Source organism: Somniosus microcephalus, chromosome 5 (genome assembly GCF_052327205.1).
Source record: "Somniosus microcephalus isolate GS21.2 chromosome 5, FLI_Smic_1.0, whole genome shotgun sequence".
NCBI classification, from domain to species: Eukaryota; Metazoa; Chordata; class Chondrichthyes; order Squaliformes; family Somniosidae; genus Somniosus; species Somniosus microcephalus.
In genome coordinates this window covers 204,094,349-204,116,007 of record NC_140991.1, presented here as the reverse complement: position 1 = coordinate 204,116,007, position 21,659 = coordinate 204,094,349, and the positions used below count along the sequence as shown (strand labels likewise).

Sequence of the window (21,659 nt, the reverse complement as noted above, 5' to 3'; positions counted from 1 at the left end):
TCCTGAGATTACTACCTTTGAGGTCCTGTTTTTTAATTTATCTCCTAACTCCCTATATTCCGCTTTTAGGACCTCATCCCGCTTTTTACCTATATCGTTGGTGCCTATATGCACCACGACAACTGGCTGTTCACCCTCCCCTTCCAAGATGTTCTGCAGCCGCTCGGAGACATCCTTGACCCTTGCACCAGGGAGGCAACACACCATCCTGGAGTCTCATTTGCGGCCGCAGAAACGCCTATCTATTCCCCTTACAATTGAATCCCCTATTACTATAGCTCTACCCCTCTTTTTCCTCCCATTCTGTGCAGCAGAGCCACCCCTGGTGCCAGGAAGTTGGCTGCTGCTGCCTTCCTCTGATAAGCTATCCCCCCCAACAGTACTCAAAGTGGTGTATCTGTTGGAGAGGGGGATGGCCACAGGGGACCCCTGCACTACCTGCCTGCGCCTAGTACTCTGCCTGTTGGTCACCCGTTCCCTTTCTTCCTGTCCAACCTCTACCTGCGGTGTGTCCAACTCCGTAAATGTGCTATTCACGATTGTTTTGTTCTACACCTCATCCACTGTATGTCAAGACTCTACAACAACTTGGAATGATATAGTGCCTTCAACACAGAAAAATATCCCAAGGCGTTTTACAGAAACATAATTCTCTACTATATATATCTTTGCTACCTCTAAACTCAACTATTCCAATGCTCTCCTGACCAGCTTCCCACCTTGGACCCTCCGTAAACTTCAGCTCATCCAAAACTCGGCTGCCCGTGTCCCAACTCGCACCAAGTCCCGTTCACCCATCACCCCTGTGCTCGCTGACCTACATTGGCTCCCCGTCCGGCAACACAGTGATTTAAAAATTCTCATCCTGGTTTTTAAATCCTAACATGGTCTCACCCCTCCCTATCTCTGTAACTTCCTCCAGCCCTACAACGCTCCAAGATCTCTGCGCTCCTCCAATTCTGGCCTCTTGCATATCCCGGAATTTTATCGCTCCACCATTGGCAGCCGTGCTTTCAGCTGCCTAGACCCTAAGCTCTGGAATTCTGTCCCTAACCCTCTCCACCTCTCTACCTACCGCTCTCTTCTCCTTCAAGACACTCCTTAAAACTTACTTCTTTGATCAAGCTTTTGGTCACCTGTCATGTGGCTCGGTGTCAAACTTTGTTTGATACACTCCTCTGAAGTGCCTTGGGATGTTTTACTATGTTAAAGGTGCTATATAAATGCAAGTTGTTGTTGTTTCTGAAGTTACCAAAATCAAACCTCAATTTTACTTTAGGTACTTTTTTTCAAAATAATAGACAAAGATGAAAAAACCTCCCTCTCCCAAAAAAACGTTTTGTTCAAAAGTGGCAGTACTTATAAAAATACATATAATGCATTGTCAGAACCTTGTGAAACACTGAATCCCTACGAATGTGTGAAGTTAATTGTTTTCTGACCAACAAAAAGTTGCAGTTTTACTTAAGTGCTGTCACACACACTTTAAGCATGGACAATGTGTCCTTTTCTTATCTGTAGTTAGGAATGTGTTGACAATGGAACATGCATGTTAGCAAAGAGCCAGCAGTTGGCGACAAATCAATTACAATGTAACATAAACTACAGCTTTTTTAAAAACTTACTCCCGACGGATCTGCCAAAGGAAAAGAAAACAAAGGAAGAGAATTGCCATTTAAAACATTTCCAAACCAATCAATTTTCTTGGCTAGAGCTTTTAGCTCGACTGATTTTCAATGTTTATCAGAAAAGCTTCCCAAATATTTTACTCTCTTTAAAGTCCATTGACTAGCACTGAGGAGTATGGGCTTTAGTGGTCTTTTTGTTTCAAATATTCTCAATTTCAATGAAAACTGCGCACATGTTTTGATTGTGGGGCTTTCAAGGTTCAAACTGTTTTATCTGGAGAGGATTTTAAAGGGTCATCGGAAGAGCCTGTGTTGTATCCGTGTGTTAATAGAGACACGGAAGGCAGGAGTTGGTTTCACAGCTGTTTACTGAACAAAGTCTGGAGGTGAACTAACAGATACAAGACACTATACAGGCTTATATAGCCCGAGTGGCCATTACCGGCATTACAGTACACAGGGGGCTCTTAAAGGCACATACACCACAATTCCTCCCCTTTTAGACAACCAGTACATAATATTTTAAGTAATCATTAATTAACATGTTACAAGAACAATAATCTACACATTTGCTGCAGTTAATCAATTATAAGTCATTCTCTCTGGAGGCTTCCTGACTCGGTCCGGATAACGCCTCGGTGGTGTAGTAGGTTCTTTTGGCAAGGCTGATTCGGCTTGAATGCCAGTGTCGGGTTCATCTGGTTCCAGTATCACCGGATCGGAGGTAGATACTATGGGTATCTCTACTTCATCACTAGGCGTATAGAGTTGTGGTGTAGGTTGTCCCTTTTCGGATGACTCTATGATCTGGTCAGCATGGCGCCTTATTATGCTTTCTCCAATGTCCACGGTATACATCAGCGGTCCTAGTCATGTGCAAATAGTTCCAGGCTGCCATTTCTCGGTACGGTAGTCCCGGGCCAAAACTTGTTGACCTATCTGGAAGGTTCTAGTTGGCCTTTCATTCATGCCTTGAAATTGCCGGTTCTCCACGTCCCTTCTGATGTTTGGCTTGATCAAATCCATCCGGCATCTTAGGCTTCTATTGAAGAACATCATGGCGGGAGTTTGGTTTGTAACCACATGTGTTGCATTCCTGTATGCAAACAAGGAGTTATCTACCTTATGCTGAAGTTTTATGTCTTCATTACCCATGGCCTTTATGGCCTTCTTGAATGTCTGGACAAACCTTTCAGCCAATCCATTGGTGGCGGGATGGTATGGGGCGGACGTGTAGTGCTTAACCCCATTGTTTTTTAAGAACTTCCTGAATTCTTCGGACACAAATTGCGGTCCATTATCAGAACAGATCTGTTCAGGCAGCCCATTCCTGACAAATATGGTCCTTAATACGGTGATGGTTTTTTCCGTGGTGGTGGAGGACATCTTTATTACCTCCGGCCACTTGGAGTGTGCATCAACCGCGATTAAGAACATTGAGTCCATAAATGGACCAGCAAAGTCGATGTGTACCCTTTGCCATGGAGATGAGGGCCACTCCCATGGATGTAGAGGGGCTTGTGGTGGGGCGTTTTGGACCTTCTGGCATCCTAGGCAGCTCTTGGTCATTTCTTTGATGTCTCCATCGATACCTGGCCACCACACAAATGCTCTGGCTAGGTTCTTCATTTTCACTCCACCCAGATGCCCCTCGTGAAGCTCCTTTAGCACTTTATCCTGGAGTTTGGGTGGAATCACCACTCTGGATCCACACATCAAGGTTCCTCGGCACACTGACAGCTGTTCTCTTCTTTGCGAGAATGCTGGCAACAGTGGTTCGCCATGTGCTGGCCATCCCTTCACCGTTAAATCGTAGACTTGTGAGAGAGTTGGGTCATTTCTCGTTTCCTTTTCAATGGCAGAATTTGTTACTGGTAGACATTCCACTATGGTTGAGTGGAACATCTCCACTGGGTCTACTGTAGGTGCCTCTTCTACCGTTGGCAACGGTAGGCGCGATAAACCGTCAGCATTCCCATGCTGTTTTGATCCTTTGTATTCTATGTCATATTGGTGTGCCCCTAGGAAAAGGGACCACCTCTGTAGCCTTTGCGCTGTCATAATGGGAACACCCTTTTTAGGGTTGAATATGGAGTCGAGGGGTTGATGGTCAGTCAACAAGGTAAATTTTTGTCCGTGTTGGTAATGGTTGAATTTCTTCACTCCCCATACCAGGCTGAGTGCTTCCCTGTCGATCTGGGCATAGTTACGCTCAGCTGAGTTCAATGAGCGTGACGCAAAAGCTATCGGCCGCTCGGAGCCATCAGGGAATCTATGCGATAATACCGTTCCTACGCCGTAAGGGATGCATCGCACGCCAGTCTGATTGGCAGTGATGGGTTGTAATGAGCCAAAACTTCCTTGGACGTGATCAAGTCTTTGCATTTATGGAAGGCACGTTTACAGTCTTCGCTCCATTTCCAAATTACTCCCGTTTGTAGCAGTTCGTTAAGAGGGTGCAGAAGAGTTGACAAGTTAGGTAAACATTTATGATAGTAATTTATTAATCCCAGGAACGACCTTAATTGTGAGACATTTTCAGGTGCTGGGGCTTTTATGACTGCTTCAATTTTTTCAGGTGACTTATGCAACCCTTCCTCGTTAATTATGTGGCCACAATATGATATTTGTTTCTGGAAAAATTCGCACTTGGGGTGGTTTGCTCGTAGGCCCCGTTCTCTCAGCCTAGTGAGCACCTGCTCCAAATTGGCAAGGTGCTCGTTGTCGTTTTCTCCTGTTACAAGGATGTCATCTAGGTAGCATTGAGTCCCCAGAATCCCTTGCAGGACTTGCTCCATAGCTCTTTGCCAAATAGCTGGAGCTGATGCTACTCCGAAAACCAGTCGATTGTACTGGTACAGGCCTTTGTGTGTATTTATCGTGAGATACTTTTTAGAGGCCTCTTCAACCTCCATCTGTAGATATGCCTGTGCCAAGTCAATTTTGGTGAAACGTTTCCCTCCGGATAGTGAGGCGAAAATATCTTCTATCCTCGGAAGAGGATACTGTACCATGTGAAGGACCGGGTTTACAGTCACCTTGAAGTCCCCACAGATGCGAATTTTTCTCTGTTCTTCAGATTTATCATTATTCAACGTTTTCTTCATGACCGGGACGATGGGTGTTGCCCACTCGCTCCAATCTATCTTGGATAATACGCCTGCCTTTTCCAAATTCTCCAGCTCTGCCTCGACTGCTGGACGAATTGCGTATGGCACCGGCCTTGCCTTAAAAAACTTGGGAATTGCCGCATCTTCCACTTTTATTGAGGCGGTGATGCCTTTCAAGGTTCCTAGTTTCTGTTGAAACACTTCCTTGGCGTTGGCCAAGATGTCTTTTAATCGTTCAGGTATGACGTCATCATCATTTTTTTTCTTACTGGTCACCGTCAGTGCCTGAATGGAGTGCCAGTCTAAACGTATCTTCCTGATCCATTCACGTCCCAACAGCGGTGGACCACCATCTTGCAGAACGTATAAATACAACTTCTGTATTTCCTTGCCGTTGTATACAACAGGCACCCTTATTTTCCCTTTGGGGTATACTTTCTGCCCCGTATATGTTTCCAAGATAATGGATGTGTCTTTCAAAGGTATATGCGGAAATAGCCGCTCGTAATCCCGTCGACTTATGACAGTCAGAGCTGATCCTGTATCTAGCTCCATTTTAACTGGGGACCCTGCTATCGTGAGGGTAACCCAAATGGTCTGGTAATCTTCTTTGGCAATTACATTATGTAATTTGAGACAGCTTAGTCTCTTGTTTCCGGAGTCGCTATCACTCTTCTGGTCTTCGGAGCTACTGTCCGTCATCATTTGTACCTTTCTGTACTTTTCCTTGTTGATTTTTTTCCTGTCCGTGGATTTTTTGTGTCCAGATCGGCATACACGTGCAATGTGTCCAATCTTTCCGCATTGCCTGCATGCTTTGTCCTTGAACCAGCAGTCCCTCTGGTCATGGGTGGATCTGCCGCAGCGATAACATCTCTCGAAACCCTGTGTCATTTCATGGGTGCCGAAGTCCTGTGTCTTTTGCTGTATCTCTGCAGCTCCTCTTGCGGCTGCTTCGTATGATACAGCCATACTGAAAGCCTTGTCCAGTGTCAAATCTTTCTCAGAAAGTAGCCTTTTCTGTGTTCCTTCACTTAGGAGACCGCAGACGAATTTGTCTCGAAGAGAATCTGCCAGTCCTGCCCTGAATTGGCAGTGCTTTGATAGCTTCTTTAATTCGGTGAGGTAATCAGCATTACTTTCATTCTTGTGCTGATTCCTCTTGAAGAATTTGAATCGTTCCGCTATCAGCAGCGGTGTTGGGTTTAAGTGCTCTTGTAGGGTATCAACGATCTCCTTAAAATTCTTGTCCTTTGGTTTGGCTGGAGTGATTAAGTTTCGTAACAGCCCGTACGTCCTTGCGCCCATTAGATTTAGAAGTACTGATGCCTTTTTATCATTTTCTATTCCGTTTGCTGTGCAATATACCTCCACTCTTTCCACATATGTGGTCCAATCCTCTATATCGTTATCGAAAGCATTAATATTGCCAGCCTTAAGCATCCTGAAAAAAAATGGCGCCTCCCGCGCTTTCCTTTCTTCCCTGCAGAAAAAAAATGGCGCTTCCCGTGCTTTCCCGCCGCTGCTGCTGCTGACAACGCTGTTTTCCACGGTTTTTATTTACAGGTGGAGACTCGTTCCCGCCGGGCTCTCTGGGACTTTTCCCTCCCTGTGCTTGGTCCGAACGCCGACCTGCTTTGCAGCGCCGGCCGTCTCCCGAGTGCTCCCCCCCTCTGTCTCTGTTTGCCTCCGCCTTCGCTGCTCGGCCCCGCTGCAGAGCCAGCCGATGGAGCCCCAGCCTGCTGCCCAGAAAGGATTATTGCAGTACCTGCCACCAGCTTGGCTAGCTGGTGAAACCACAGTTTTTCTTTTTCTTTCTTGCTTTTCTTCGACTTTCGTCTGAGGAATCGATCTCCTTGAGGTGCTGCCAAATTGCAGGTAAGTCCGTTTCCAATTCGTCGCCACTGTTGTATCCGTGTGTTAATAGAGACACGGAAGGCAGGAGTTGGTTTCACAGGTGTTTACTGAACAAAGTCTGGAGGTGAACTAACAGATACAAGACAATATACAGGCTTATATAGCCCGAGTGGCCATTACCGGTATTACAGTACACAGGGGGCTCTTAAAGGCACATACACCACAGCCTGCTCCAAGCATGCAGTCATATTGATGATCAGAATGCTTTACAATGCAACAGATTCAATGTGAAGTATTTCAATGCTGCTTTCATGCAGATCTCTTTTATAAAATAATTCTTTAATTAAATTCCTAATGTTGACCAGCAGATATAATCAGTGATGCCAAGACATTACTGCATTACCAGCTAAGTCTTGAGTGGCAATGCAGTAATATCATGGTATCACTGGTAAAATGACAAGCAAGTTATTTAAAGAGGACACTAGTTCCCCGTTAAAGGTCGACTGACAGTAAACCTTTCTACCTTCCTAAACTCCATTACATTTATATATCATGTGCTCTTCGTGAAACAAGCAAATATCCATAAAGAGAAATAATAGGATGAACTGTCATACTTCATTTACCACCTGCAGCAACCATCTTGTTGTTAATTGTACTTAAAATGAACTAGCACACTTCTCTAAGCTAGAATAGTCCCAATAAAGATACTTCATATTGCACATAGTACTGCCCTTAAAGATAGTAGCAGCTTCATAAATATTGAAATATGTTTACAGGCCTGGTGCAACTGTTGAAGAAAAATGTGAAATCACTTTTTTTGAGAGATGGAGTTATTTGACATTTTCAATATTTAGATCAAATTTCATACTGTGGGCTCAGTCCTAAACTGGAAAATAAGAGAGTTTAAAGAAGAATTTTATTTTGTTTCCTTCAAGAGCCAGGAACATAAAGCATGTCCTCTGATACAGATGACATTTACAAGTTCTTAAAATACCAAGCACATTATTGATTGAAAATGATAAGGTGAATAACCAAGGGATGTGCTTCAAAGTGTGTAAGCTGTGACCAGTCACAAGAGATGTTCTAGTTAGAAAGATACTGGTAAAAGTAAAGGGGCTACAGTTCCTCAAGTCCCACTCCACCACCAGAAGTTCAATGGGACACGACTGCTGTCTGCCAGTCTGGCCCAGCACTGACTCCATTCCAAAGCCTTGGGAATTAGGTCATTTCCATAAAGGGGACAGGCACCTGCAACATTTACAGTGCTTCCTGGGCATTGGCCCCGTTGAAGACAAGGAATATCGGAGTGGCACTTTGCCACCCAGTGAGGGGGAAGGGGCAGGCAATTGTGGCAAAAGAATTTAAATCTTTTTGAAAAAACACCTACACGTACTTTTGTTGCTTTTCTAATGGCAAAAAGTGCCTACCCCTCTCTTCCATCCCATTGGAACTTTTTCACCAGGGAGAAACAAGCAGAACTGGGTACTGCCCCAAATTCCTGTCCCATTCCCGGTGCACTCCACAGTGCCGCCCTCCCATGCCCAGGAACTTTGATGCCAAAGTCACACAGACAGAGCAGAAACTGAAGGGTTACGTGACCCACTCCGGAATAAGAATGAAGACTTGTCAAAACAATCACCGCATTCTTTAGGAACATCATCACCATATGAAGCATTAATTGCGTTCAAATACACCAATATTCAACCAGAACTTTTTAAATCGAGTATATTGGAATTTGTGCACAAGCAGATGAGGCTACCTTACTCAGCTCCTACAAAGAATGTATATGTAAACGCCAAGTCATATTTTAGACTAAATATATGGCTGGCTTTTGCATTGGATGCATCATTTACCATCCAGTTTTAACTTCCAATTATAACCTCAGCTAATTAAAATTATTCTGCTACTGAGTATGAAAGGCTACCACTAATGAGGGTGGAATGTCTGATACATTCCCAAATGTCAACTTTTTTTTTTGACACATATTGGCGTTGAGGTCAACGCTACCTTTTACCACACTGGGAACATAGTATTTCTCTTAACATGGTGCATCCCATGTGCATATAGCTGAGATCAGAGCCTTAGTGAACCTTCAAGTGTATGCTCATATGATTCGGGGGAGGGAGGGAATGAGTGGGAGGAGGACTAACAAATAAAACTGGCTCTTAGCCATTAAGTTAAATATCCCAATCTTGCCTTTCGGAGATTAATGGTTATTCATTAGTCATAAATGTTTTATAAAATGGGCTTATTTTTAGCAGTGCAGCACTGATATATGGATTGCAAACCTAATTTGTTTAGATGCATTTAAAGATATATTTCACCTAAGGAATTTTACAGTTAATTGAAAAAATCTGACTTGTATATAAACAAATATTATGCAGCAATTAAATGTGAATATTACTTTCCCTCCTGAACATAGAGATTTGTATTAAATTGAATGAGAACACCAAGTGGGTGCACTGAACATGGGCTCATTATTACAGTTTGTTGGAGTTTTAACGTACTGCACCACAGAATGGAGGCAAATGGGTTCATGCCAATTATTCCTTACACACTGAGCCTCCGAATGCAGTCATATCATCATGGGTAGGACATAAGCATGGGCCAGATTGTGGCTTCCTGCAGGGAGGGCAGAAAAAGGGTCAGTCACCTATGGCAGCTCTACCACCCTTCCATGGGATGGAGTTAGAGAACAGCATTGGTGGGTTCCTGATTCCAGGTTCCTAACCTTTCCACTTGACTGGGAGCATTCCTTGCATGAGGAAATGTCAAGGGGAAAAGGACAAAAATTAGGCAATAATGATGGATGTAGAATGCATAGATTAGTAGTTTACCATGACACGTCATGAGTTAATGCCAAATAACCACTGGTGTAGTCAAATCCCTGATAAATTTATGCCCTGTGGTTCACTACTGCCAGCAGAACATAGGCTTCTTTTTAATATTTTTCCTTCTCCAGTTTTAAAGGTTAATAAATATGATTCAAAGCTACAAGGGACAATTAGTTACAGCAGCAGCAAGAACAGGAGGTGCATGGAGAGAACTGCATTTCTAAATGAATGCTCTGAGGGATTATGTGCAGCATCAAGTAACCACAGGATGTTATTCATTCCACCAGTCCAGCTGCAGTTATCATTGCTAAAATCTCCAGACCTTGGATAAAATGCCATGATTCCCAAATGACGCAGAGCTTATCCACATTTGAAATGTACAGCTTCATCCAGATTTTGCAGAACATGGAACAATTGTGATTCAACCACATCCTCCAGTCTTATATTAGTCATACTGCTCAATGCTATGTTATTGTCTTACAAACGGTTTTGGCAATTTTCAAAATGAGCAACAGATCGAGTACCATTTAACTCTCATTTCCATTGTCAGTTGGTCATAGTTAGCTGCAGAGTTAATGCAAAGATCCAATGCATAACATTTTAATACCACAATAGCATTGATATCTCCTCTAAAAATTAGCTAAATTGATTTCCAGAACTGTTGTTGGCAACATGTATATATTTTGGACAGCTTAGGAGCAGAGGTGGTAGGGAATTTGTCTCTCAGTGACATGGTTGAGGGTTTAAGTGCCTCTGCAGCTTTCAAACAGTTATCACAGTTGCCAGCAAGTTTTGTCATTTACAGCAAGGAACCAGCAGGTCATTTTAGAAAATCCCATTAAAATCAATGGATGTAAAATCATGCCCAAATTCCCAATATGCACTCATGAGCTGGAATTTTAATTTGGAGGCAGGTGGGGGATGGGGGCAGCTGAAAGCGGTCAAGAAACCCGGGGGAAAGGGTTTCCCGTAGGCCCTGCCAAATTTAGTGGCAGGGCCTGATTAGCATTTCAAAGCTATGTTTCCCGCCTGCAGCCAGCCAGATGGAGTGGCTGGCTGGTGGGTAGGCCTGCGGCACTAGGCCACAGAGGAGGGAGAAAGGGATTGGTGGGGGTGGTTGGAGGCGGGAGAAGGATCGGGGCCAGAGGTGGATCAGGGCCGGAGGAGGATCAGGGCTGGGGGAGGGGTGGGGGGAAAGCTGGAATGGCGATCAGGGTCCGGAGGGTAGAGGTCGGAAGGCTGGGAAGGCGATCGGGGGCCGGGGGTTGAGGGGAGGGAGGTGGGAGGTCGGAGGGGGGATCGGAGGGAGATCGGATGGGTCACGAGGATGGGTAAGGCAGGGACACTGGATCCAGCAGATAAATGGAAAGGCACTGACCTCCTGGATCCAACAGTCCTCGTCTCCCTTTAGCTGGCAGGTTCCCCTAGGCCAGGGAAACCCGCCCGCACACAGTTAAATTTGAAATGGTGGATCACCATGAGGCACGCCAGCCTTATTATAGTATTTAAGTAGGCGCGCCACCTCCTGGGAGAAGGTTGGCTGCCCGTCCCCTGTCCCGACTCTGATAAAACCTGAAGTGGGTAGGTTGAAGGCGGGTCGGGGTTGGGATTTAGTTTTCTAACGCTTTAACCTCCCACTCAACCACAGCACACCCTTTTTTGGGGTTAAAGTTCCCCCTATGGTGACTGAGACTCCATGCCAGAAGTGAAATTTTCTAAAATTACCCCCTTGAAGGTCCTCATCTGTGAGCTCCTTACAACTCAGACAAATGCCCACCTCAAGCTGTCCCAGGGACATGCAATAAGTCAATGTGAACAAAAATGTCCATCACAGCCATCAAGCGAAGGTAGCATGATTTGAAGCAGGGCATGAAGGAAAAGGTGATCCACCTGGGCAGATCACCACACAGGACAAATTATATCTCACTTCCTCGAGCAGCAGACTATGCTAACGGTCTTATACCATCTGGTAGAATGTGAAAATGAAAATAGTGACTCCGTGCATATACATGTAATGTAGCGATTCTCTGAAAAACATCTGCAACACGGACAGATGGACTGAGAGTCATGTGTGTGCAATTGATTAACCTCAGGATAGGCAGAAAGTGCACAATTTGGCCGCAATTTCACCAACCGAGGCGGGTCCGGGGCGGCCGGGGTCGGCGTCGCGGTCCCAGCCCACACTCTCCAAGTGATTTTACGTTAATACGGCTTGTTAAGCCCGCCCAGCGAGGCTCCCGGCCAATTAAAAGGAAGCGGGCCTGATGACGTCAGTTGATGATGCATCATCAGCTGGTTTCCTTAAAGGGGCCATGTTCAAATTGATTTTGACATTTCTGCTGTCAGTGTTCTACAACATTGAGGTGCTGCAAACACTGACAAGCTCTGCACAAAGGTGCACGGCTGCACCCAAGCTCTCCCATGACTCCCTCCATATGCTTATGGAGGGGGTCACAGCATGCAGGTAGGTTGTCTTCCCTTCCAATGGGCGGAAAAGACCTCCCGCAAGAGACCAACGCAGCCTGGTTACACACTGCACAAGAGGACACAAGCAGGGATGTCGTTAGGAGGACCTGGGTGCAGTGGCGCAAACCTTTCAATGTTCTCAGTAGATCACGAAACGTTACTGCAAAGCCACACTCAAACTCATCCTGCTGTGCCACTCATCACATCTTCATCACTCTGCCTTCCCTACCCTGCTCCTGCACATTTTTACTCACACCAACTTACCTTGCACCTCCACCCATCCCTCTCTATCTACATCATTACTTCCCCATCTCACTTGCCATCCCTCACACTCACCCTCATCCTAGTGCAATCATACCAACTAACAACACACCAGGTTAGGCACTTGGGTGGATTAGCCAATGTTCAGTATTTGTAGGGAAATGGTGTTAGAGAAATTGATGGGATTGAGGGCCGATAAATCTCCAGGGCCTGATAATCTACATCCTAGGGTATTAAGAAAGTGGCCCTAGAAATAGTAGATGCATTACTGGTCCTCTTCCAAAATTCGTTAGACTCTGGAACAGTACCCGTGGATTGGAGGGTAGCTAATGTTACCCCACTGTTCAAAAAGGGTGGTAGAGAGAAAACGGGGAATTACAGACTGGTAAGCCTGACATCGATAGTGGGGAAAATGCTAGAGTCCATTATAAAGGATGTAATAGCAGAGCACTTGGAAAACAGTGACAGGATCGGACAAAGTCAACATGGATTTACAAAAGGTAAATCGTGCTTGACTAATCTACTGGAATTTTTTGAGGATGTAACTGGTAAAATAGATAAGGGAGAACCAGTGGATGTGGTGTATTTGGATTTTCAAAAGGCTTTCGATAAGGTCCTGCATAAGAGATTAGCGTGTAAAATTAAGGCACATGGGATTGGGGGCAAGGTATTGACTTGGATAGAGAACTGATTGGCAGACAGAAAGCAAAGAGTTGGAATAAACGGCCCTTTTTCCGAGTGGCAGGCAGTGACTAGTGGGGTACCGCAGGGATCGGTCCTTGGACCCCAGCTATTCACAATATATATTAATGATCTAGACGAGGGAACTAGATGTAATATCTCCAAGTTTGCAGATGACACAAAGCTGGGTGGGCGTGTGTGCTGTGAGGAGGGTGCCGAGAAACTCCAGGATGATTTGGACAGGTTGGGTGATTGGGCAGAAGCATGGCAGATGCAATATAACGTGGATAAATGCGAGGTTATCCACTTTGGTGTCAAAAACAGGAAGGCAGATTATTATCTGAATGGCAATAGATTGGGAGAAGGGGAAGTGCAACGAGACCTGGGTGTCCTTGTGCACCAGTCGCTGAAAGTAAGCATGCAGGTGCAGCAGGCGGTTAAGAAGGCAAATGGTATGTTGGCCTTCGTAGCGAGAGAGTTTGAGTACAGGAACAAGAATGTCTTGCTGCAGTTGTACAGGGCCTTGGTGAGACCACATCTTGAGTATTGTGTGCAGTTTTGGTCGCCTTATCTGAGGAAGGATGTTCTTGCCATGGAAGGAGTGCAGTGAAGATTCACCAGGCTGATACCTGGGATGGCAGGAATGATGTATGAGGAGAGATTGGGTCGATTGAGCTTGTACTCGCTGGAGTTTAGAAGAATGAGAGGGGATCTCATTGAAATTTATAAAATTCTAACAGGACTAGACAGACTAGATGCTGGAAGGATGTTGCCGATGGTCGGGGAGTCCAGAACCAGGGGTCACAGTCTAAGGATAAGGGGTAAGCCATTTAGGACAGAGATGAGGAGGAATTTCTTCACCCAGAGAGTGGTGAACCTGTGGAATTCTCTGCCAAAGAAGGCAGTAGAGGCCAATTCATTAAATATATTCAAGAAGGAGTTGGATATATTTCTTAAAGCTAAAGGGATCAAGGGATATGGGGAGAAGGCAGGGACAGGGTACTGAATTTGGATGACCAGCCATGATCTTATTGAATGGCGGAGCAGGCTCGAGGGGCCGAATGGCCTACTCCTGCTCCTATCTTCTATGTTTCTATGTTTCATGTAAAGTTTCTGGTAATGTGCTGTCAAACATTGAAACCTTTATTTTCAGCACTTTGCATTCTTGGACAGATTTCTGTGCACCTTTGGAAGTGGCTTAGTGAGTTGTAGTGAATGGTGAGACGTAAGGGTAACCCCCACCCCCAATCCCTGCAATGATGACGAGTGTGAAAAGAATGGCTTGGGCATTGTAGGGATGCTTTATGCTGTTGGTGTGGGGTGGTGCCAACCTGGTGCGTCATGTGGCATCCAGGGTGTACAGCGTCAAGTGAAGTAAATCTGCCCATGTTGAGGCTATCCCTAGCCTTCCGGGCAGCAATGTGGTCAGGTGCTGATGCCTTGTGTCCTGTGTAGCATCAGGTGATTGTGGAGAAATTTGGTGTGGTTATTGCTGCTGGTGTTGGGGCTGATCTTGGTGAGAGTCTGAGGACCAAGATGAGATATTTTCATGGGAAATGATGCTGATGGAATAGATGGCAGGTGAGCTTGAGATGACAGAAGAGATCTGTCAATGGTGAGAGAGGTTGTTCCAATGAGGTGGCACTGGATAGACAATTAGCTCCAAACACTTGCTAGCTGCAGAAAGCTCAATATGACTTCCAAATCCAGTAATCAACCGTTTCTGAGCCTTGAAAGTGAACAGCTGTAACATGGGATCTTTTATACAACTTGGCAGCCAGCTGTCAGGTCATGAGATAGTTCAATGCTGAATCCACTCACGACATGCTGAGCTGACGTGTTCCCCGAGCAGCGGGTAACCTGTGGGGAGCACGTAAAATTGAAATGTAGGCATAAAATTGCCTCCCCCGCCGTTGGTGTCGGGTCTGCTCAGCGCTGACAGACCCGACACCTGGGAGACTCGCGTGGAGGCGGGTTGACAGTGGGCTCCCTACCCACTGTCAATCTTTTCTATTTTGACAGTGGACCCGCCTCCGAACCTGCCCTTTGAGCGCAGGCAAAATTCAGCCCTTTGTTGCTGTTGTGCTGTCTGTGGGAAGCAGAGTTGAAGACATGCTCTGCCAAGAACAACAGCCAACTCAGACACGTAGCACAACATGATGCCCAGCTATGTCTTACACAGGCATTTAAAATTAGCCAGAGGTAAAAAAAAAATGTCAATATGACCACTTTATCTTGTGTTCATCAAAAAGTCCAGCCTATGGTTGTTTAAGGCTCCTGATGTGTGTCTGATTAAAGGAAGATATTTATGAATGGTACCACTCCACCCTTCTCTTCAAGAGGAAAATGGGGTTATAGGATGTGTCCTATCCTATGTCCCCTATAGATATAGCATACAAAATGTGTTGTGCAGTTTTCAGAATGTTTGTAAATAATTAACAGCAGATGGCAACCAATATATTGTTAGATTACCTAAAATAGGTCTTCCTCCATTTTTATAATTCAACCTTCACATACAAATGAATGTGACAGAATATAACAGAAATAAAAATAGAGTTACTGTCGCTTTGAAAGCTTGGTGTTGTCGAGGTACTACAATAGTCATGTGATCTCTCATCCCACTCCTCCCCCATCTTTACCAATCTCATTCTGAAAGTATACCCATTTGTTGGAAAGAAGGTGGCATATAATACAAAGAGAGAGTTAAACACGCACAAAAAGGAAGCTTCAAGTTTACAAAAGGTTATACAAAAAGGTGGGGAGATTTGTGTGCGGGAGTTGAATAAAAAAAGTAGATAAGACTGTACCGAAGGTAGGTGGCTTAACATTCTTGGTCATTTGTTCAGCTGATGCAAACAAATGAAAACAGAGTTATTCGTGGTAATTTTGCAACTTTGCACTCCCAGTGGGGAGGCTCTTCCGCCAGCTGCACGCATCCGAAATTTGGGCACATGCTACGTGTGATTTTCTAAGCATTTAATATAATGGTTGGAAAATTGTGTGCAATGTGCACCCAGATTTCTGATATTTTATATATTTTTAAAATCTATCAATTAAGGAAAAATGGTAACATTTGGATCTCCAACAAATCAACCAGACCACCACTTCTCCAAAAGTTATTCATCCTCCCACATCCAACCGCTCCACCCCCACGCCAGCTTACAGAAGCACTCTACCCCCTCTGCACCCAGTTTAAAGAGACTCGGGCCTATTTTAACATGCCAAAATTGGCATAAACTAGGTAGTATCAGCCTCAAAATGGGGTCGGTAGACTTATCGCCCCGTTAATGCCAACAGTCCGACTCCCATCATTTTGAAAGGGGCCTTTCCTTGGCGGAGGGGTGCCCACCTGTCTCAGGTATTAGGCCTTTTGATTATGGCCTGTTACGACCCCGATTGCACTTTTAAGGGGTACATGGGCAGAGCGCGCACCTTAAGGTTTAAATATGACAGATTTTCTGGATGCTAATTTAAGACGCACTGTGCCATATTTAGCCCACTATCTGGCACAAAGGCCCCGATATTTACTCAGAGCCGAGAAGACAGTGAGGTGGGTAGTGGGGGCGGGGGGGGGGGGGGAGGAATTTCAGACAGGCAACCCGGAAGTATGGGATTCCTGCACATCTTGGCGAATTTAACAGCAGGACAACTTATACATTTTTTCAACAGGTTTCCCATCCCACAGCCAGCCTGATTGACAGGCTATCTGCCTGTCGGGCTGGAAAGCAGCCAGGGAGCGGATGCCAGGTAAGTCTGGGGGGGGTTTGGACATCGTGGGGGGTGGGTGAATCGGACATCGTGGGGGGGAAGGGTGAATCGGACTTCGCAGGGTGGGGGGGTTCAGACATCGTGGGATGTGGGTGAATCGGACTTCGCAGGGTGGGGGGGTTCGGACATCGTGGGGGAGGGTGAATTGGATATTGCAGGGTGGGGGGGGTTCAGACATCGTGGGGGGTGGGTGAATTGGATATCGGGTGGGGGGGTTCAGACATCGTGGGGGGTGGGAAGGGTGAATTGGATATTGCAGGGTGGGGGGGTTCAGACATCGTGGGGGGGGGGAAGGGTGAATTGGATATTGCAGGGTGGGGGGGTTCAGACATCGTGGGGGGAGGGTGAATTGGATATCGCAGGGTGGGGGGGTTCGGACATCGTGGGGGGTGGGTGAATTGGATATTGCAGGGTGGGGGGGTTCAGACATCGTGGGGGGTGGGTGAATTGGATATCGCAGGGTGGGGGGGTTCGGACATCGTGGGGGGTGGGTGAATTGGATATTGCAGGGTGGGGGGGTTCGGACATCGTGGGGGAGGGTGAATTGGATATTGCAGGGTGGGGGGTTCAGACATCGTGGGGGGGGGAAGGGTGAATTGGATATTGCAGGGTGGGGGGGTTCGGACATCGTGGGGGGAGGGTGAATTGGATATTGCAGGGTGGGGGGGTTCGGACATCGTGGGGGGGAAGGGTGAATTGGATATTGCAGGGTGGGGGGTTCGGACATCGTGGGGGGAGGGTGAATTGGATATTGCAGGGTGGGGGGGTTCGGACATCGTGGGGGGAGGGTGTATTGGATATTGCAGGGTGGGGGGGTTCGGATATCGTGGGGGGAGGGTGAATTGGATATTGCAGGGTGGGGGGTTCGGATATCGTGGGGGGGAGGGTGAATTGGATATTGCAGGGTGGGGGGTTCGGATATCGTGAGGGGAGGGTGAATTGGATATTGCAGGGTGGGGGGGTTCGGACATCGTGGGGGGGAGGGTGAATTGGATATTGCAGGGTGGGGGGGTTCGGACATCGTGGGGGGAGGGTGAATTGGATATTGCAGGGTGGGGGGGTTCGGACATCGTGGGGGGAGGGTGTATTGGATATTGCAGGGTGGGGGGTTCGGACATCGTGGGGGGAGGGTGAATTGGATATTGCAGGGTGGGGGGTTCGGACATCGTGGGGGGAGGGTGAATTGGATATTGCAGGGTGGGGGGTTCCGACATCGTGAGGGGAGGGTGAATTGGATATTGCAGGGTGGGGGGGTTCGGACATCGTGAGGGGAGGGTGAATTGGATATTGCAGGGTGGGGGGGTTCGGACATCGTGGGGGGGAGGGTGAATTGGATATTGCAGGGTGGGGTGGTTCAGATATCATGGGGGGTGGGTGAATTGGACTTCGCAGGGTGGGGGGTTCCGACATCGTGGGGGGAGGGTGAATTGGATATCGCAGGGTGGGGTTTCGGACATCGAGGGGGGTGCGTGAATCGGACATCGCGGTGGGGGGGGGGGAGGCGTGGGGGCTAGGGGGAGGCCGATTGCGGAGGTCCAATTGCGTGGATGTAAGCATGTTGGGTCGGGGGTGAAACACTCGTGCTCCGCCTGGCCCAAAAGCAGTGCTGTAAATGCACTCTACCTTATGGATCCAGCCCTCCTCACCTCTTTTTGCCTGCCGGAATTCCCGAGGCCTAGGAATCCTGACCTCCATGTGTTAGAAATAATAATTTAGTTAAAATGGAGGCACGCAGCCTCCTTAAAATATTTTAGTGGCCAACTCGCCTCCTGAGAGTGAGATGGTCACCCGCCACCCCACCTCCACCCGACCCACCTCCGCTAAAACAGGAAGTGGGCAGGCTGGGGTCAGGTTCAAGAATTTTTAAATCTTTACCTTCCCACCCGCCCCCAACCCATCCGTCCTTGTTCGCCGTGACAGATCATCTGAACTGATTAGAAAATCACTTTCGCTGGTGCAGAGTTGAGCTATTTGCCCAACAGCTGCCCAGCAATTGCCCACGAAACTCGTACGGCTGGTAAAAGCAGGCGTAGGGGGCACGATCCAATTTTTCCCCCCTGGAGTGTTCCTGCATTCCTGCTCACAGCCCACTCCTTTAAGGAGGGTATTATCATCATTTTGGTGAGAGAACTTGGCTTAAAGATTCACACAATGTACAAGCAATACAAAACACTTTTCCGACATAAGTTATGACAGCTTGAGACAAATTGTATCACTGCTTCACTTGCTGGTCAACATTAGGAAGAAAGCTCTACTAATAGCTTTACTAGGTAGCAATGTCCTTTTAAAACCTTATAACTGTCACAGAATTTTTTCTCAAATGAACTCTTTTTTATATACATTCACCACAAAATTGGGCCAATTTTCACCTGGCCAATTGCTTGCAAGTATGTTTAGTTCCGTGTATCTGTGTAAGTGGCAGAATGTATTTGTGTACGTATCTCACCAACAAGCTAAGCAGATGACTTCTACAAGTGCAAAATGCACTTTGTTCACTGTTAGTAACAGGTAACTTCTTTAATCCAACAGACATTATCCTAATTTACAATCCCGGTAAAGAAACACTGCAATGCAGAGAGAAAATTGCTTCCTTGTCAAGAATGCTCACCTTTGCCATCTGGGCCTGTACTCCACTGGCTTTGAGAGATGCCACTGCCTTCTGTGCAGCTGCTGGGCTGTCAAAGTCTACGAAGCCATAGCCTGTGAAAAACAGTTACATTATCAGCACCAGGTACGTGCACAGCATCCAACAGCAGTGAACTGCGACAAAGAAGCCTCTTGCTCGACTCAGGATCAGATTAAAATGAAAAGAACATCAGTCTTTCCAAAATTTTGCTCTCATTCTTCTCGAACTATATGCTGCCTATGTTGAAGGTGTATATGAAGCTGAGTAAAGTGAAATCTCATCAAAAGAGGCTTTGTTTGCTGGACAGCTACTGAGACACGTTGATGATGGTGCATTGGTTGCAAACCCTGATTTAATTAATTGACAATAAACATTTGGCTGTAACCTTATTCTGTCAGCGTTCTTTAGCTTAATGGTCTTAATAGAATGCTTTCCCTCATTGTGCATTCATGTAGTGGCGCAGTATTTTTCTTTACCTTTCCTTTCATGCTAGACTTCTTGAACCAATTGCTGCACACAGGCTGAGTAAGTGGGGAAAATCACCGCATGTGGTGTGAACTGGAGGGAAGGAGTAGCCGGGCAGGTGGCAGATTATTTTTCAGGTTTATCATACTTGGGGCTGAAGTGTATGCAAGAGTTTAGTGGCCACAACTCTGAATTGGTCTAAGTCTGAGGGAAGGGTCTGAAATGATCTAGGCTAAATTCACACATATACAATCCAGGGTGAAGACTGAATGAGCATGTAAATCCAGTGTACAGTAGTCAGGATGCAAAAGAGACACATTTATGAGAACCATCAAGACATTTCTATACACAGATCATAGAATCATAGAAGTTTACGGCACAGAAGGAGGCCATTCAGCCTATCATGTCTGCGCTGGTCGAAAAAGAGCGATCCAACCTAATCCCACTTTCCAGCTCTTGGTCCGTAGCCCTGTAGGTTACGGCACTTCAAGTGCATATCCAAGTGCTTTTTAAATGTGTTGAGGGTTTCTGCAGTGCGGTCCAGACTCCCACCGCCCTCTGGGTGAAAACATTTCGCCTCAACTCCCCTTTAATCCTTCTACCAATTATTTTAAATCTGCGCCGATGAAAAAATAAAATTGTAACAAAGATAAATTAAATAAGGAAGTATGAGATTTTTAATACATTTGAATTACAGCATAGGAAAATTCTCAAGATAGAATAATGGCCCAGAATTTGTGGTCTGGATGATGGCGAACTGGCAGCATTCGCCGTCATTCTGCCTTTGAAATTGACCACACCTTCAGAATTTGGCGCATGCACCGAAATCCTGAAGTTGCAGTTTGTCATTCACTGCTCCGACACAGGCTGCACTGTGCCAGCCCCACAGAGCTGACAATCAGTGTAATCACTCAAATCAGGGAAACTGACGAAAACTTTGGTTCTTCCCCAGTACGTACGCTGTTAAATTCCCCACTAAAAGTTAGACCCAAAGGAATTAAGTGTAACTGGGGTTTTAACAGCATATTGACTGCTAAACAAAGGTTATGAGCTGAAAAACTAATTTTTATTTTGTGCAGTGTGAAATGTATTAATTTTAATAAAAATTAAAATTAAGAAACTTTTTTTTAAGTTTGTTTATCTTTATTTCAGGTTTGCCTTTTCCCCATGTGAGAGCCCCAATCTTTGTTTTGCTCTCTCTAACATTTAAAAAAAGTTATAATTTTAAGAGCATACCCACTTCCTGGTTCTCTGTCTGTGAGAATTCTGCATTTTGATTGGCTGTTTAGACAGCCTGTTGATGTCACAGCAGCACTTCGTACTAGGGGATCCCCACTATACTCCGCTGATTTGAATTGAACATCGGGAAACCCAAACTTCTCAACACAGAGATCGTGAGATCTTTGCGCAATGCCTACTTCTGGGCCAGCAGCAAAAGCCTTCGCTTTGCCACTGACCACAAATTCTGGGCCAATAAGTTTAATATTTTCTGCGTAAAATTCTGGTCAGGACAATAAATAGTTTCTAGGAAACTTTGAAACACAGTGGGACAGATTTTTCCCCAGAGCAGAATCTGAGTGGCTGGCCGGCGGAAAGCATTGGCCTGCGCCTGGTAACCCTGCTGGGAAGCCCAGTCCATTTTGAGGACTGGTCCTTATTTGCATCGTTCGGCTATGACCAGAAACCAAGCACCCAGGACAGCCCACTGGCTCCGGGCCGGAGGAAGGTAGGTTCTTGGGGATGGAGGGCCTGATCTGCCAACTAGAGGGACAGGAGCTACAATGTCAGGGAAACAGCATCACCTCCAGGTTTCCCTCAAAGTTACAAACCATCTTAATGAACATACACTACTGTTCCTTCATTGTCACTGGGTCAATATCCTGGTATTCCCTACCTAATACCATTGTAGTAACACCATCACCACAAGGACTGACGCAGTTCAAGGAGAAGGCCCAACACCACC

General features: G+C 46.1%; 1 protein-coding gene across 10 annotated transcripts in view; it reads right to left on the bottom strand.

Moving 5' to 3' along the window:
• Positions 1-21,659, bottom strand: part of LOC147117523 (RNA-binding motif, single-stranded-interacting protein 3) — a 2,125,417-nt gene that overhangs the window by 485,581 nt on the left and 1,618,177 nt on the right. For all 10 annotated transcript variants that reach the window (XR_015078466.1, XM_085988580.1, XM_085988577.1 and 7 more), the window contains one exon: positions 19,214-19,305. Coding sequence is in view for 9 of the 10 variants with exons in the window: in XM_085988580.1 (XP_085844706.1) it covers positions 19,214-19,305 (92 nt within the window). In the remaining variant the exon portion in view is untranslated. The remainder of the gene's footprint in view (positions 1-19,213; positions 19,306-21,659) is intronic.